The sequence below is a fragment of the Leuresthes tenuis genome, unplaced genomic scaffold, assembly GCF_036924035.1.
Source record: "Leuresthes tenuis unplaced genomic scaffold, fLeuTen1.0.hap1 SCAF_4, whole genome shotgun sequence".
NCBI classification, from domain to species: Eukaryota; Metazoa; Chordata; class Actinopteri; order Atheriniformes; family Atherinopsidae; genus Leuresthes; species Leuresthes tenuis.
This window is the reverse complement of record NW_027325358.1, coordinates 4629254-4645345: the sequence shown is the minus strand read 5'-3', so window position 1 is coordinate 4645345 and position 16092 is coordinate 4629254. Positions and strand designations below refer to the sequence as shown.

General features: G+C 47.7%; 2 protein-coding genes across 6 annotated transcripts; both read right to left on the bottom strand.

Moving 5' to 3' along the window:
• Nucleotides 1-389: 389 nt before the first annotated feature.
• LOC140305357 (nocturnin-like) lies at nucleotides 390-13637 on the bottom strand. 5 transcript variants are annotated; one of them, XM_072384199.1, is made up of 6 exons: nucleotides 13543-13637; nucleotides 9721-9977; nucleotides 3012-3154; nucleotides 2491-2665; nucleotides 1250-1581; nucleotides 391-1176 (listed from the first exon to the last, which is right to left on the bottom strand). In XM_072384199.1, the coding sequence occupies exons 3-6, from the start codon at nucleotides 3141-3143 to the stop codon at nucleotides 652-654; spliced, it is 1164 nt and encodes a 387-aa protein (XP_072240300.1). In that variant the 5' UTR covers nucleotides 3144-3154; nucleotides 9721-9977; nucleotides 13543-13637; the 3' UTR covers nucleotides 391-651. The 5 variants fall into 5 exon arrangements, with proteins under 5 accessions (XP_072240299.1, XP_072240300.1, XP_072240301.1 ...); XM_072384200.1 differs by having other exon boundaries at nucleotides 3012-3151; XM_072384198.1 differs by lacking the exons at nucleotides 9721-9977; nucleotides 13543-13637 and adding an exon at nucleotides 5774-6170 and having other exon boundaries at nucleotides 390-1176; nucleotides 2491-2662.
• On the bottom strand, nucleotides 9984-13303 carry ccdc175 (coiled-coil domain containing 175). Its single transcript, XM_072384195.1, has one exon. The coding sequence runs from the start codon at nucleotides 13207-13209 to the stop codon at nucleotides 10993-10995; it is 2217 nt and encodes a 738-aa protein (XP_072240296.1). The 5' UTR covers nucleotides 13210-13303; the 3' UTR covers nucleotides 9984-10992.
• Nucleotides 13638-16092: the final 2455 nt, after the last annotated feature.

Below are 16092 nucleotides of genomic sequence, written 5' to 3'. Positions count from 1 at the left end.
CGCGTTTTTACTCTCAGTGGGTTTCTGGTGGTTTTTTCAGAGGGAGCAAAATCCAATATTTACCGATCTATCAGGGGAACATTGTGTCCGAGCTGCCTGTGGTTATTGTGCACGTGCTGCTTTGCAGTTTGAGTTTCTACCTTATCAACAAAACCAAAAAGAAAAGCTGCAAATATTGCATAATATATCTGACCTCTAACGTGACCTTTAGCAGTAAAACCTTCGGGGGATTTTCTGAGTTCCGACGCACACGCAGGACAAAGCTTGAGGAAATAAGCAGAGGTTTCTGAATAATAAGGAATCTGCATATGCTTTTATCTGAAATCAACCCGACTAACTGGCAAACAAGAGATTTTCATCAAGCAAAAACACTTTATTTCAATCACTGCAGTGTGATTTTTATTTCTTTTAAGGATTATTTGGTTGAAAACAAACCATTGGTGGGCAGTTTGAGTGTTAGTTTGGGGAGGTAGACTGTCTCTGTGTATCTCTACAACACCTTACGTCAGCAGCTCTTCCAGGATCAAACTTCCCTCTCTGGACTTAGGTCCTCCGGTTTTTCCGGCTTCCCGTCCGCTCGCCTTCTTCTGGACTGAGCAACACCAGGAGCAAACCCCGACTCTCCAGAACCCCTTGCACTGGGTTTCCTTTTCATTCCCTCTCCTTAAAGCTGAAGTCACAAACCAGAGAGAGATGGTCAGATGGGTAGCTTAAGGATGGAAGCCTGTTTGGCCCAATTTGCTCCTCGGTGGGCATGTCCAAAACCGCGTCCACTCTCAGCGTGTCCTTAGTGTACCAGATGTAGTCCAGAGTGGTACAGCACTCCCCTGTGGCCCGAATCTTCCACGACGTGAACTCCGGCTCGGTCAAACCGTCCCGGCTGAGTTTCTTACAGGCCGAGTCCAAACCGAGAGGAGACGCCGCGAACCGCCGGTAGACCTCCTCCGTCGGGACTGCGTTGAAATCTCCACACACGAGCGCAGATACGCCGGCGCCGGGCTCACCGGCACCGGGCCCGTCGGCAACTTTCTGGACCAGGTTCTGAAGATGCCAAAGGAGGTCCGATCCCTGAGTGCTACGAAGCCACTCCCACCCAGAGCGGGCTTTCAGGTGGGTCACGGCCACGCACACACATCTCCCGGTGCTGCGACAACGCAGCGTCGTCATGACGGCAACCTGCGGGAAGAGAGCACAGCGTCACGGGTGCTGCCCGGGTGGTTTTACTGAGAAAGGGAGGAATTTTACCCACTTGGTTAGTCGGAAGCATCATGGCGGAGAGTCGCACGCTCACGCTGTCCAGGAGCTCGAACCTCGACTGGTCGAAGAACAGCGCGCAGCCGTCGGGGCCGTTGTTGCCCTCGACGTCCAGACACGGGGACCAGGGCTTGGGGCAGAAGTGACTTCCGTAGCCCAGGCCTGCCAAAACGGGCTGGAAGGTGTCGTAATAGTGGTCGACTTCCTGCAGGCACAGGATGTGAGGTCGGAAGGTGAGGATCTCCTCTAAGATGAGGTACTTTCTGCGGGACCAGCTGAGGGCCTCCAGGGGACACTGGACAAAATTGTCGACTCCTTCGCCCAGAGCTGAGGGACAGAAGACGGGGGGAGAGCCAAGTTCAGTACACTGTAGCTCAGCTAATATGGAGCCAAACGGCTCAGACGTGGACCATTTAAACCCTGCGAGGTGAAGCTGGCGCATTGTTAACATGATCATAGATCGTCTCTCGTAACCAGATGTCACAGCCTGGAAATGTTTGGCATCGAGAGCTTCTCTGAAGATGTAAATGTAATTTATTTCTACAGCCCCCAACAATCCACTTCGGTGTACAGCAGATCATAAATAAAGAATAAGTACAAAACAATAAAATAACAGGAAACGCAATAAAATACAGCAAAATTGAATAAGATAATATAAAAGTGTCACCATACTACTGGGTATTAAAAGCCATCTGAAATAAGTATGTTTGGTGTTATTTTCTGGAGTTCGCCTCATCGTCGCGTTTGTGTCTCAACTTGGAAAAGTTGATCCATCATCTGCTCCTACTTTCAAAATCATTTCACATCAGTAGGTCAGGAGGGTTGGATTAAACTTCCTGTTACTGCTGATAACTTGAGGATCGGATGTTTCTATGGTTTCTATGGTTACCTGGGGCAGCAGATGAAAATCTGAGTATAAACGCACACCTTTGGTTATAAACATATGAAGCAGACAAGGAACAACGTCAGCATTCATCTAAATATGCGTTTCTGGCCGATGTTAAAAGGCAGATCGACGCTCTACTTGGAAGTGGTTCAGTTTCCTCCTCGTGTGGCGTTGATGACTGAATATTCGCTGTCAGGCGTCATAATTAACGCGTTGCTAACTTTGTGCTCCCGTATTTGACAGATACTTTATTTATTCAGTCAGATTATTTAACTAAAAACGTGTCATATCCAAAAAGCCCTTTTCTCTGTACCTGAACCTAAAAACCCGTCAGACGGTCAGCAGCCTACCTTGGGCGAGTATGTTCCACTGCATCACCCTCATAGGGCTGCTGGGGGCGCTGTGTCCATCGCTGAGGTGAACAAACTTCCTGCGGAGCCGGGCCGGCTGGTCCCTGAGAGCCTCATCGCACTGTCGAAGCAGCTCCGCTGGATCGAGGGGACACGCAGGGGAGCCCTTCTGCTGCTGCAACACACATTTACAAGGATCCTGAAATGATGGGGAAGTGGATCGTTGCTGATATGAGGGCGACGTGTGGCGTCTTTTTCTGGCAGGAAATGGATCCTGGCGTCAACGCAACACGACAAAGATAAGATCCCAATACAAGGCAAACTCCAGAGGGATAGAGATAGAAGGATAGCAAGAAGAAGAAGAAGGAAAACAAGAAATATGAAGGAAGATGTGCGAAGGGCAGTCGGGCCACGATGGCGAGTGGCTCCAACGGGTCTATATAACTCTTATTTTTACTTCCAAACATAAATAAAAACATACGTGTGTTCTAAGGAAGCTAAAAGCTCCCACCAGGACCTACCTGGCAGAAATCTGGATCCAGGTTTGTGACGGCGGGCTGGTGGGGGTCCAGGTAGGACAGAGGGAGGGGGGAACCGCGGCTGCCGAGGGTCTGAGTCAGGGTGCTGTACAGCCTGGTGGCTCCTCCACCCATCTGACACACTGCTGAGGAGCAAAAACAGGGATGAGGAGATAACTTTCAGTCCAACATCTGGAGCCCACGCGCAGCGGTTTTAAACATCAGATGATCGACTGCGTTTGCTGATCTCCAGCTTGGACTGTCAGGCGGTTTTTGCACGACCACGTCACAGCTGCTGAGTCATCTGGAGCGGCCTCACCGAGATAATCCCTTTGGAAAAAAAAACACCACACACACGAGTCAGAGAGCCTTTCTGACTCGTGTCCTGTAGCGATAGCGCGTTTGCAGCTGGCGGTTGCCACGGGACACAACGTGCCTTTTGTCCTGCTTCAACAACATCTGTTGGTTCACACGTGAGCCAGCTGCACCAGTGCTGATGATGCTGCTTTTATTCTTTATCGTTCTTTACCATCAGAAATAACACAGATGTATCCTTAACATCACGAATTCACTCTGTGGCAACACACGAAACCTCATTTAGCAGCCAGCACAACAAAAATAAAGGGGAAGAATACGTGAAAAGGATCTTTCAAAGGGTTTTTTGTTCACTTTTGTTTAAGTGGAGTCGATGCATGTGTGCTGTGTGACTCCCTCAGCTCATCACCGGGGTGAATCCAGCCTCTGACATCACATGCAAACAAAGTCAGAGGTCCACAAAACATCATTGATTTTAAAAGAGGTTACTTCCACCGACGACCACGAGGATCCATTTTAAAAAGCGCCGACGTCTCCCGTGATTTACAAAGTCTTTAATATTACCCACAGAACAGTTGCCGTTCCTTCTGAAAACACTGACTGAGGTTTAAAATATCACAATATCCTTATGTGGTCACTACTGGCAACAATAAGATCAAAAATGAAAGAATAAAGCTGCCAAACCAGGGAGCCACAATGATAACTCTTCCTAACTTAACCCAGTTTGTCAGTACAGTTAAAGACTAAATGAACTTAAACAGGCTGCAGATATGGACGTTCAGTTTGAAATGGCAACAAAACTCACCCAAGATTCCCTTCAGTCTTTACATGAATCGTAAAAAATAAGCAAGGAGCAGTCCCATCCTCTATGTTGCCCCTCCATGGACCAAGTGTAGACTTCATCCACAGCATGACTGCAGCACAGCTCATTCACTCCAGTAAGAACGTCCATCTTACTCAAAGTGGTCGTTCATATTGTCAAAATCTGATAAATATCCTGCCATGTTGCTCAAAACTATCAGCAGCAAACTCTGTGTGAAGTTAGCCGACTGTCACAGAGCACGGAGTAAATAAACTGTGCTGCAGGGGGGCGTGTGGATGAAGTGGTCCCAGTAGAGTGCCTGTGTAGAAATCCCTCCGTTAGCTCTCCTATAGCTGCAAGTAGCTACATAACAGCAGCTCTGAGCTAACAGAGCTATAGCACACGTTCATTCATTCATTCTTCTTAAAGTATTGGTGAAATAAAGACAGATAATGCCTTATTTAGAGGCTGCATCCTCTAAGCCCCGTTCACTCCGTTATATGGATCTCCAGTTATCTAAATATCTTCGGAAGGACGCCGACTTTCACCAAACTGTTCTCAGTGAGCAGATGAACGTATTTCATGCCATAAATAAGGTCAAGCTTTAAAAATACCGGAGTTCCCCTTTAAACTCCTGGCAGCTGTGGTTGGCCCGACTGTAATGACTGACAAACTGTCTGCTAACAGCAGATTAAAGAACCAGAACAGCTGCTCCACAGCTTTAACCTGAGATCGTCTCCCTGAACTTTACACTTCCATCAGTTTCACTCGGTGGAGCCTGGCTGCTGTGTGGTTATCCACACTCAGAAAGACTTTCTGGAGCATTTAAAACTCCTCTGTGGTAGCTCCAGCGACACTAAGAGCCTTTAGGAGCACATTTTACCTCTGAGACTCACTCAGACTGTTTCCCCCTGCAGTTACTGTAACTTTGTTCTGTTTATGAGCGACAGCTTTCTAATTACACAGTATTTTGGTCCATTAATGTGCATAAAAAATTATTACAGCGGCTATAAATGACAAGTATAAGCTGTTATTATCGTCAGGAAGCCGCAGAGTCTTTATTGCAACACCAATAAACAGAAGCAACTCTCAGTTTTAAATCACAGGCCGGACAGGCCACACCCTGCAGATAATAAGCACTGCTGCTCTGCTTTTTGCCTGCATGGGAGTTTATCTGTGAAAACTTTGAACCCTTTTCAAACCAAAGTGGGTCAAACTTGACTGATTGTTCAGCAAAAACACATCCGGTTTGTTCAGTTTCAGAAGCTAAACAGACAATTCTATTAATCTGACTCTTGTTTTAACACAAATCTCAGTATTATCAGGTCCACGAGACTGAAAACTTCCTAAGAAAGAGGAAACTCAAGCTGCTTTCCTATCAAACAGACCAATGTATGCCCTGAAAACTGGTGTAGCTCTGCTCTGAGGAACAAATCCTGGGGAATAACTTCTCAAACCAAAGCATAACGACTATAAAAGGAGACATTAAACGCTATCTGAGCACCAAATGTTACGGATCCACACAGGTCATAATGACCTGCCAAATTCTTCCCCATTTAAAACCAACTCCCCTGCATTTAGATCCACCCGATGTTTCAAACATTATTAATTCAGCGATGATGCAACAACCTTCATCTTGATCTCTTACCCGCCGTCTGCATCTCTGTCCTCGGCTATGTTGGCTCAGCTCTTCTGTGAAACGACCTTTAACTCTACCCTGGCTCAGATCAGATACGTTCTCCTCCTGGCTTTGCAGAGAGCGTTTTGTCTGCGTCCGGGAAAGTAGGCAGATGTGTTGTTGTCAGTCAGAAAACAAAGCGCTCGCCTCTCCCTGCTGCCTATAAAGCCCCAGGGAGGCGAGATTAGGAAGTGAAGACGTCACAAGGCCATGTGGAGCATTACGGGTCAGGTGCTGCCGAGCTGGTTCAGTGTGTTAGTGGCGAGTTACGAATCAGTCACCGCTGTAAAAGCTGCATAACAGCGTCTGCTCGCGTGCACAAGAGTGCGAGCACGTTGCAGCAACTTCTGCATTTTGTAACAGAACTCGCATAACTCTGAAACGAGTTTACCGCTGTTGCATAACTGTTGTTTTCCACGGCGGGCGCCGTGATTTTCCACAACGCATGTAAGAATGGGATGTAAATATTCACAGAGATGTAGGCTTTTCCATCCCGTTGGTCAACATTAAAACACAAGTTAATGAAGCTTTGAAGCGTTGCTTCTTTTCTGTTGGTCCAGATTTGGCTGCTGAGGAAGTGTCAGAAAATCCAACCGTAAAACTGTAAAGAAAGTTAAATATACAAACTCTTACTGAACACTAAGGCCTGCTCCCTCGGGACATTCAGCTGTTATGACTTGTTTGGAATGTTCTTCTTTTCTTTTCTGTTTTAAATCAGGTGCCTTGTGCTTGAGGGGGTTACAAAAGTATACTTGCAGACATTTTGGTGATGGATTGCCATGAAATAACATCAATAATAATCAATTTTCTCCTTAGGATGAATAACAAGGACGACATCAACCTCCATCATCGGGTAAAAATTTCAATTTGCACCACAGATTATCTTTATGTTCCACTTCATGTGCTTAGCCTCTTAGCTTAGCATGAGAGCAACTACTACCCTGTTAAATGCACATAAAGATAAAGATCGTAAAGATCGCCTGCAGCCATGAGACTTTTATGGTTCTGGTGAAACATAAAAAGGATTAAACTTATCAGCCAAGAATCTGCATGTTAACATCAACAGTCTTTAGTTTGTCGGCACGCAGCTTAAAGGTAAATTAAGCTACTGACACCTATTTCAAAGCATCCTGAGGACCACCAGCATGAAGCTACAAGTGGAGTCACTTCCAGAGTTTCTGGAGCTCTTAACGGCAGCTATCAGAACACATGTGGGGGGTGTAGCTGTGACACCATCAGAAAGCCAGAATCCACTGTGTTGTTTTTTCATTTGTGCATCAGTCAGCTGACAATCAAACCGCGCCGTGATAAGACCAAAATTCTGCTGACTTACGAGTGACGTCTGTGGACTCAGCAGTGCGTCACATCTTTTATCAGAAATAATACGTGAGTTTTTTTGAGGCATGGAGCTCGATTTGCAGCAGAACCACAAACAGCTGATACCCAAACAGGCTGACTGTGCATGCCACAGAGAGGCCAGCTGGACTCGGGTCCTGTTAACAAACTGTTGAGGCTTCAGAGTGGGGCTCTGACTGGGAGGTGAGAGTGTTGTGTATGAATGCCAGTGGGGGGGGGGCGGTCGCCCCCCCTTGTGGCCCAATTGTTGAAAAACGTGTGCTAAAGTGCCCTCTCAGGAGGCAAAACACGTGCTAAAGTGCCCTCTCAGGAGGCAAATCGCGTGCTAAAGTGCCCTCTCAGGAGCCAAATCGCATGCTAAAGTGCCCTCTCGGGAGCCAAAACGTGCTAAAGTGCCCTCTGGGGAGCCAAATCGCATGCTAAAGTGTCCTCTCGGGAGCCAAATCGCATGCTAAAGTGCCCTCTGGGGAGCCAAATCGCATGCTAAAGTGCCCTCTCGGGAGCCAAAACGTGCTAAAGTATCCTCTCGGGAGCCAAATCGCGTGCTAAAGTGCCCTCTCGGGAGCCAAAACGTGCTAAAGTGCCCTCTGGGGAGCCAAATCGCATGCTAAAGTGTCCTCTCGGGAGCCAAATCGCATGCTAAAGTGCCCTCTGGGGAGCCAAATCGCATGCTAAAGTGCCCTCTCGGGAGCCAAAACGTGCTAAAGTGTCCTCTCGGGAGCCAAATCGCGTGCTAAAGTGCCCTCTGGGGAGGCAAATCGCATGCTAAAGTGCCCTCTGGGGAGGCAAATCGCATGCTAAAGTGCCCTCTGGGGCGCCAAATCGCATGCTAAAGTGCCCTCTGGGGAGCCAAATCGCATGCTAAAGTGCCCTCTGGGGAGCTAAATCGCATGCTAAAGTGCCCTCTGGGGAGCCAAATTGCATGCTAAAGTGCCCTCTGGGGAGCCAAATCGCATGCTAAAGTGCCCTCTGGGGAGCCAAATCGCATGCTAAAGTGCCCTCTGGGGAGGCAAATCGCATGCTAAAGTGCCCTCTGAGGAGCCAAATCGCATGCTAAAGTGTCCTCTCAGGAGCCAAATCGCATGCTAAAGTGTCCTCTGGGGAGCTAAATCGCATGCTAAAGTGCCCTCTGGGGAGCCAAATCGCATGCTAAAGTGCCCTCTCGGGAGCTAAATCGCATGCCAAAGTGCCCTCTCGGGAGCTAAATCGCATGCTAAAGTGCCCTCTGGGGCGCCAAATCGCATGCTAAAGTGCCCTCTCGGGAGCCAAAACGTGCTAAAGTGCCCTCTGGGGAGCCAAATCGCATGCTAAAGTGCCCTCTGAGGAGCCAAATCGCATGCTAAAGTGCCCTCTGAGGAGCTAAATCGCATGCTAAAGTGCCCTCTGGGGCGCCAAATCGCATGCTAAAGTGTCCTCTCAGGAGCCAAATCGCATGCTAAAGTGCCCTCTGAGGAGCCAAATCGCATGCTAAAGTGCCCTCTGAGGAGCCAAATCGCATGCTAAAGTGCCCTCTGAGGAGCTAAATCGCATGCTAAAGTGCCCTCTGGGGAGGCAAATCGCATGCTAAAGTGCCCTCTCGGGAGCTAAATCGCATGCTAAAGTGCCCTCTCGGGAGCTAAATCGCATGCTAAAGTGCCCTCTGGGGCGCCAAATCGCATGCTAAAGTGCCCTCAAGTGCCCTCTCGGGAGCTAAATCGCATGCTAAAGTGCCCTCTGGGGAGCCAAAACGTGTTAAAGTACACATTAATCTACAACAGAAAATACTTTAAAGGTCTCTTTTTCCATGACTACATATTGTACAGCGCTGGTTAGAGTACAACCACGGAAGCAGAGATCATAGTTTGTGGTGTTAAATTGCTCCTTTACCCTTTGACCTTAGGACACGCAGCTATATGAGCAGGGACGCTCATTGGTTTGCTTAAAGCTTCACCAGCCTCAGAGAATCACTCATTTGTCTTTATTCTACCATCAAAAGCGCCTCTTCTTTATCATTTGAGGCATTTTGAGAGAATAAAAATCACTTTAAAGCCGAACAAAAGCACCGAGCCACGACTATGCTGATCAAACCGTTGCACATCCACCCTGATCCTACGTTTTACCCTCAGAAATCTACGTATTTCCCACAGTTTGAACATCTTCAAGCCACAATTCTGGCTCCACTTTTTACTTAAAATGCTTTCTGTGTCCCAGCAGTTTCCTCCGAGTTGGCAGAACCTCATTATTATTTCAGGTAAATCACTTTCTTGGTGACTTTCTGTGGCTAAAATATCAGTAAACCAGCAACACGATTCAATAAGAAACTTCTCACAGCCGAGAAAAATCAGTTCTGAGCTCCAGTGAAGGAAAGAATAAGAAATAAATCCAGTTTTTCTGCATTTTAACTGCCTGCAGCTGTTTTGGTGAAAGCAACAGGCTTGTGTTTGTGATGCAACATCCCCTGAGGCGCAGGCGGATATATTCAAAGAGGTTTGACAGTAAACATCTTCAGATTGCACTGCAACACCGTCTGAGCAGCGTAGAGCGTTACATAATAAAGCTGCCACTTCTGAGTCTGCTCTTACCTTTTTATTGGAATAAACAGAGGATTTCCTCCCGACTCCAGCCTCGCTCCCCACTCTCTCTTTCTTCACCGGTATTCACTGTGTGAATGCCTCCTCAGGCATGTGTCTGCGGGGTTATTTGCTCAGAGGGAAGTAGCAGCGGCTGGTTAACTGACCCTTTAGCAGCGGGGCAAGGTCACAGGGAGAAACTGAGTCCTTCTGCCATCTGCTGGCTCACAGGAGAAACTTTCATCAACCCAAAATCAACGCAGAGAAGTCTGGAAAGAAGGGAAAAACAGAGGATGATGACTGTAAAATGAAGAAAAACAAGAGGTTTGTTGGGTTAAAGTCAAAGTGACAGAAATGGGATGAATTTATATTAATACGCAACACTTAGTCCACTCAACAGCACAAAAAGAAGCAGGCGAGCACTCTGTAGTTGGTGTGTATCTCTAATAAAAGAATTCCCCAATAATTCACTGATTTTCCTTTCGTTCTTTAAAACAGTGGAAACATTTATCAAAGAGTCCACAGAGGTCCCCGGCTCCTCCAATCTGCAGGACAATGTGTGTGAATTTGACTAAAATCAGAAGAATAAACCCCATTTTCTGAGATAAAAGTGAAGAAAAGCTGTAGTTCATTACTCAGCCCAACAAAAATCAATCCGTTGCTCCCTAAAGTCACACAATATCTAATCAGTCAGCTTCATCGCCTTCTTCGGCTTCCATAAAGTCGTTTCTTAGCAATGAAAGAATGTGCCATGACCACCGGTCCTCTGAGCGCCACAATGCGCCACAGCTTGTAATCTGACCGACGGTGGTGTCATCCAAAAACCACACAAAGGAGCTCTCTTCATGCCTGGATGTGCACAAACAGGGGGTGGGGGGGGGGGTCAGTGTGGTTCATGAACAGGAGTGGACTTCTTTCAAAATGGTGGACGGCAGCAGGACATAATTAGCGCTCCACACAAGACCTAAACTCAGGTTTTAACCTCCAAACAGCAGCTGCCCTGCGTCATAAGACTGCTTAACTCCTCGTTTACCTTTCAGGTCCGGAGCTGCAGACAAACGCTTTGATGAAATATTGATAAATACGAAGGTTTAGCCTCTTAAATCATTAAAAGGTTTCAGTTTGCCAGAAAACTCTCTGAACTCATCAAATGAGACTTTCTTTAGACAGGAAGCTAAATCGCAGACAGGAAGAGGACACATCTTTATGTTGGACTTTTTATTTCCTGCACACAGGTTGTTCTGAGCTGTGAGAGCAGACTGGGCTCCACAGATGTGACAGCTGTCAGCTGGGCTCCTCCACTGCCGTCTTATCGCCCAGTCGTTTGCTAAAGTCCAGCATCTGCTGGTGTAGGACCGCGCTGACATTCACCAGCTGCTGCTTCCTGGTCTTCAGACGGTTCAGCAGAGAACCCATCGACGCCAACAGGGCGCCGTCTCCGCTCTGCCCGGCCCGGGTTAGCGATGCGTCCCCTCTCCAGGCCTCCTGTAAGCTCTCAGATAAGGCCTGCGTGCTGCGGCCGAGCCGCTGCGAGTCCCGCTGGGACCGGTCTCTGTCCTGCCTGGTCGTGTTAAGGTCCTCGGTCATCTGCCGGATCCGGAGATGCAGTCGGCTGTTCTCCACGCCGACCTGCTCCAGCTTCACGCTGTTGTTATAGATGCTCACCTCCACGGCCGTCAGCTCGGAGGCCTGTTGCTCCAGCATGTGGATGGAGCAGCTCTGCAGCTCTTCCAGCTGGGCCTTCATGGCCTCTCTGGGCAGCAGCAGCGAGCTGGTTTGCAGCTTCTTCCCCTTGAGCAGCAGAGTCAGCTCCGTCCTCTTCTGTTTCAGCTCATGTGTGAGCGCCTCCAGCCTTTGGTGCCTGCTCTGCTCCTCCTCCCACTTGGCCTCCACCTCCTCCAGCACCTCCTCTTCCTCCTGCACCTCCCTCTGCTTCTCCTCGGTGCTCTTGCTGATGCTCTCGGCCTCTGCGGTGCACCGCTGCACCTCCTGCCTCTGGATGCTCTCCATCAGTCTGTACTCAGCCTCAGTCTGTGTCATGTGACTCATCAGCCCGTCGGGGTCTGCGCTCCTGGGCTGCCGCTGGTGAAGCGCGGCCTCTTCTAGCAGCAGCTCTTCATAGCTCCTCCTGGTGTTGTTGATCTCAGAAGTCATTTTGGCCACATGCTCCTCCTGCGCCCTCCTCTGCTCCTTCAGGAGCTGGGAGAGTTGCCTCTTTTTCTCCTCAGACTGACTGACCTTGCTCTTCTCCGCCTCCAGATCGCTCTCCGCCTCCTCCTGATTCCTCCTGAACACACGCCTGTTGATCGTGTCTGCTTCCTGGAGCTCTTGGATCTGCTTGTCCATCTCTTTGATCTCTTTGCCCTGCTTGACGATGGAAGCAATGCGCTCCTCCAGCTGCAGCCTGGACTGCCGCAGCTGCTGCGTGACGTCGAGATGCTCGGCCCTTACTTCGTTTTCCTCATCGTGCCGATGCTGGAAGATCTTATGGATCTTAGACAAGGCTTTGAGAATGAGCGGTTTCGAGGCTTGACCTTCTTCTATTTTAGCCTCCGTTGTGGTAATTTGGTCTTGCAGATTACTGACAGCGAGGCTGAAGGCCTCCCTCAACTCATGCAACTCCTCCTTCAGCATCTCTCTCTGCTGCTTTAGCTCTTGGTGCTTCAGGATTTCCTCCTCTAGCAGCTGCTCACATTGGCAGCGAGATGCCGTCAATCTTTGCACGTTGCTCTCCGTCTTGCCCTTATGGAAGCTGAGGTCAGCCAGATGGCTGACGGTTTCCTCCCTCTTGTTGTTGACGATCTCAAACTCTTTCCTGGTCCTCATGACAGCCAGCTCCTGCTGCAGAACTTCCTCCTCGGTCTGCTCCACCTCTCTGGACAGGCTGTCTTTTTTCTCGGAGAAAGCTTCCCTGTCCTGTAGCCTGTTTTGCTGCTGCCTTACTTTGTCCTGCTCCACAGCAGCGACGGAGGACTTCAGCTCCTCTATGAGGTCCCGTGTCTGATCCAGCTGTATCTGCGAGCTGAATTTAAGGGTGAGCTGATCATTCAGAGTGGCCACAATCGCATCTCTCTCAGCCTTGACCCGCTCTCGCTCTGGGTAAAGTATCTTGTTTTGGCTCAGAAGGGCCTCCAGCTTCTCCACAGTCTCTCCCTGGAGCTGGCAGGCTGTGTTGATGTCTTTGCGCAGCTGCTCTATCTCCTCAGCATTAGATGCCCGGACTGCTGCCACATCAGCCATGATGTCCTCACTCATACGTTCACGTATGTTATTAAACTGGTGCCTGAGTTTGCTGTTTTCTATGGTTTCCACCTCCAGGTGTTCGTGAGCGGTGCGTCTTTCCGCCTCCAGGTCGGTGACAGCGGCCGTTATCTCCGCCAGATGGATGCTGGCTTCAGCAGCGAAGGGGACTCCCTCCTCCCTCAGCTGCTTGTCCAGGTCCTTTAAATGCTCCAGAGCCATCATCACGGCGGGGAAGTCGGGCACCAGGCAAGAAGCCATTTTCAACTCTCTTTCTTTAAGCTGGAAAGTGTGTCCACGACGTTCATGTTCATATAATTGCCACCGTTAATTTATGAGTCGTGTTGCCAAGACAACAGTTGCCCCACTACGGAGAGGACGGCGTGCTACGGCAAGCCGGTGACGCCAGTGTGTCGAAGTATTACCTAACTGTCAGCTAACTAAGCAACTGTGGGAGCAGAGGTTGAAGCTGGCCGCATGAAACCACAAAACAATTCAACTTTAAAGCTGTGCTAACACAGACGAATCACGAGATAAGAGGCTGTGGTGTTGAAAATAAAGCGTTAAAGGTGTCGAAAGACAGTTGGTGCTTACCTGAGAGGTGGAGCAGACCCGTCAAACGTTCAACTTCACCTACAAGTCCTACAAAATGTCTGTGCGTGCTGGAGCCAGAGAAACGAAAGCCAACAATAGCTGTCAGTAGGCGAGCCCGTGTGTTGCCAGATTTGAAGATTTGACGTAAATCAGTTAAGTGGGTCTCAGCAATGACATGGTGGAAAGGATGTAACTCACTTTTTCTAATCTGAGGTGTTGCCAAGTTTTAAAATGAGGTAAATAAAACTTCAAATTACCAACAGCATATGAAATATGACACTGTGTCATTATTTAATGTTCAAAAACATAACCAAAATGAAGAAGTAGTGTGTAGAGTGCTGCTAATTAAATGTGCTGATTAACTGATCATCAATACGATTTTTCTCAGCATTCAGGTGTGTGTTAACACGATGCCGAGGAGGAAAGACATCAGAAATTATCTTAGAGAAGCTGTCCATCAATCTGGGAAGGGTTATAAGGCCATTTCCAAACTATCTGGAGTCCATCATTCTACAGAGAGAAAGATTATTCACAAGTGGAAAACATTCAGGACAGCTGTCAATCTTCCCAGGAGTGGACGTCCCAGCAAGTTCACCCCAAGGTGAAAAAGCCCAGAGCTACATCTCAGACTCTACAGGCCTCAGTTAGCATGTTAAAGGTTAAAGGTCATGACAGCACAGTTAGAAAAAGACTGAACAAGGATGGCTTGTTTGGAAGGGCTGCAGGAGAAAGCCTCTTCTCTCTAAAAAGAACATGGCAGCACAGCTTAGGTTTGCAAAGCTGCATCTGAACAAAGCTCAAGACTTCTGGAACAATGTCCTTTGGACAGACCAGAGCAAAGTGGAGATGTTTGGTCCTAATGCACAGCAGCACGTTTGGAGGAAACCAAACACAGCATATCAGCACAAACACCTCATACCAGCTGTCAAGCACGGTGGTGGAGGGCTGATGATCTGGGCTGGTTCTGCAGCCACAGGACCTGGGCACCTTGCAGTCATTGAGTCCACCATGAACTCCTCTGGATACCAAAGTATTCTAGAGTCAAATGTGAGGCCATCTGTCCCACAGCTAAAGCTGGGCTGAAACTGGCTCATCAACAGGACAAAGATCCCAAACACAGCAGCAGATCTACAGCAGAATGTGTGAAAAAGAAAAGAATCAAGGTGTTGCAATGGTCCAGTCAGAGTCCAGACCTCAGCCTGACTGAAATGCTGTGGTGGGACCTTAAGAGAGCTGTGCAGAAACCAATGCTGCAAACCTCAAAGAGCTGAAGCAACGCTGGAGAGAAGAGTGGCCGAGATTCCTCCACAAATTGAGAGCTAACTGTCGTTTTCATATGACTGTGAGTAAAGATGGGTGCTGTAACATGGAATTTTTTAGTATTTGTACAGACGTAATGAAACATTTCATGTGTAGAGGTGAACCACTACTTTGAAATAGAAAATTACAAAATTCATATGTTCATATGTTGTTTTAGTCATTTTCTGACTTTCTAAATGTTCAGAGTAGAATTTTGCCTCAATGATCACGAACAACAACATCTGTCAATGATGTAAGGAGCTTATGTTAATGAAATATTCATAAAATATTGCAAACCCCCTGACATTTTATCTTTCACTTGTTCATTTATCAACTTTTTGGAGCAAACTTTCGTCACTTCTGGGAATCTTTCCGAGCCTCGTGTGTTGCTCAGTTTTCAGACAGGTCGCCAGTCCACAACCACATACTCACACTCACTCCAAGGGACCATTTTAGAGTCACCAATTAACCTAACATGCATGTTTTTGGACGGTGGGAGGAAGCCGGAGTACCCGGGGAGAGCCCATGCAAAGTCGTACCATAAACGAAGGTTAAATAATCATTTTCTCTCGCTGGTTGTTTGAATGAAAGCTGATTAAGTTTTTATAAATTAATTTACTTGTTAGAAACGTTTCTACTCTATTTTTAAACGTCATTGAATGTTGTTTTCAGCTTTTACCTTTATTATTCAACCAGAGCACTTTGGTCAACGCTTTAAAATTAAATTGACTTGATTAATCGATAACTAACTGGCGTGTTAGATTATTTTCAATAAATCCTGATTAAATTTGCCCGGGAGTTTGTTCTCCTTGGTTCATTAATATTTTATGCAAGTTTGTTGACAACAGGACCTGGCAACCCATGTGGTCGCGCTGCATTGTCATCAGTCGACTCGCTAACGCGTAAAAAACTATAGAAATAGAGCAGATAGAAAGTGATTCACCAACCAAATGGCTGTCATTCTGCGTGTGTTCATGATGTCACTGAAAATTTTAGCATGCAGTTATGTGTTCGTCACGTGTGAATTTGGCTCTTATGATGTATGTCATGAGCGTAAAACAAAGGGTCAGTTTTCTATCCGCTCACCAGGGTTGCCAAGTTCGCTTACTATAAGCGACGTTGGGCTTGTTTTTCTGTAAAGTCCTTTGTGAATCTCGTCAGTCGCGGGTTGCGGGTTTTCGGGCTTGTTTTCGCTGTGGTCGCTTATTTGGGATTGCTTTGCCGCCTCACCCCCAGCTCTCCAGTCTCCAC

Excerpts from the sequence above, each read along its gene's own strand:
- ccdc175 (XM_072384195.1), bottom strand. The coding sequence starts at position 13,209 with ATGGCTTCTTGCCTGGTGCCCGACTTCCCCGCCGTGATGATGGCTCTG.
- LOC140305357 (XM_072384196.1), bottom strand. Across the intron at positions 2,666-3,011 it reads TGGATCCAGATTTCTGCCAG|CAGCAGAAGGGCTCCCCTGC; the intron begins GTAGGTCCTGGT and ends TGTGTGTTGCAG. Across the intron at positions 1,177-1,249 it reads TGATGCTTCCGACTAACCAA|GTTGCCGTCATGACGACGCT; the intron begins GTGGGTAAAATT and ends CTCTTCCCGCAG.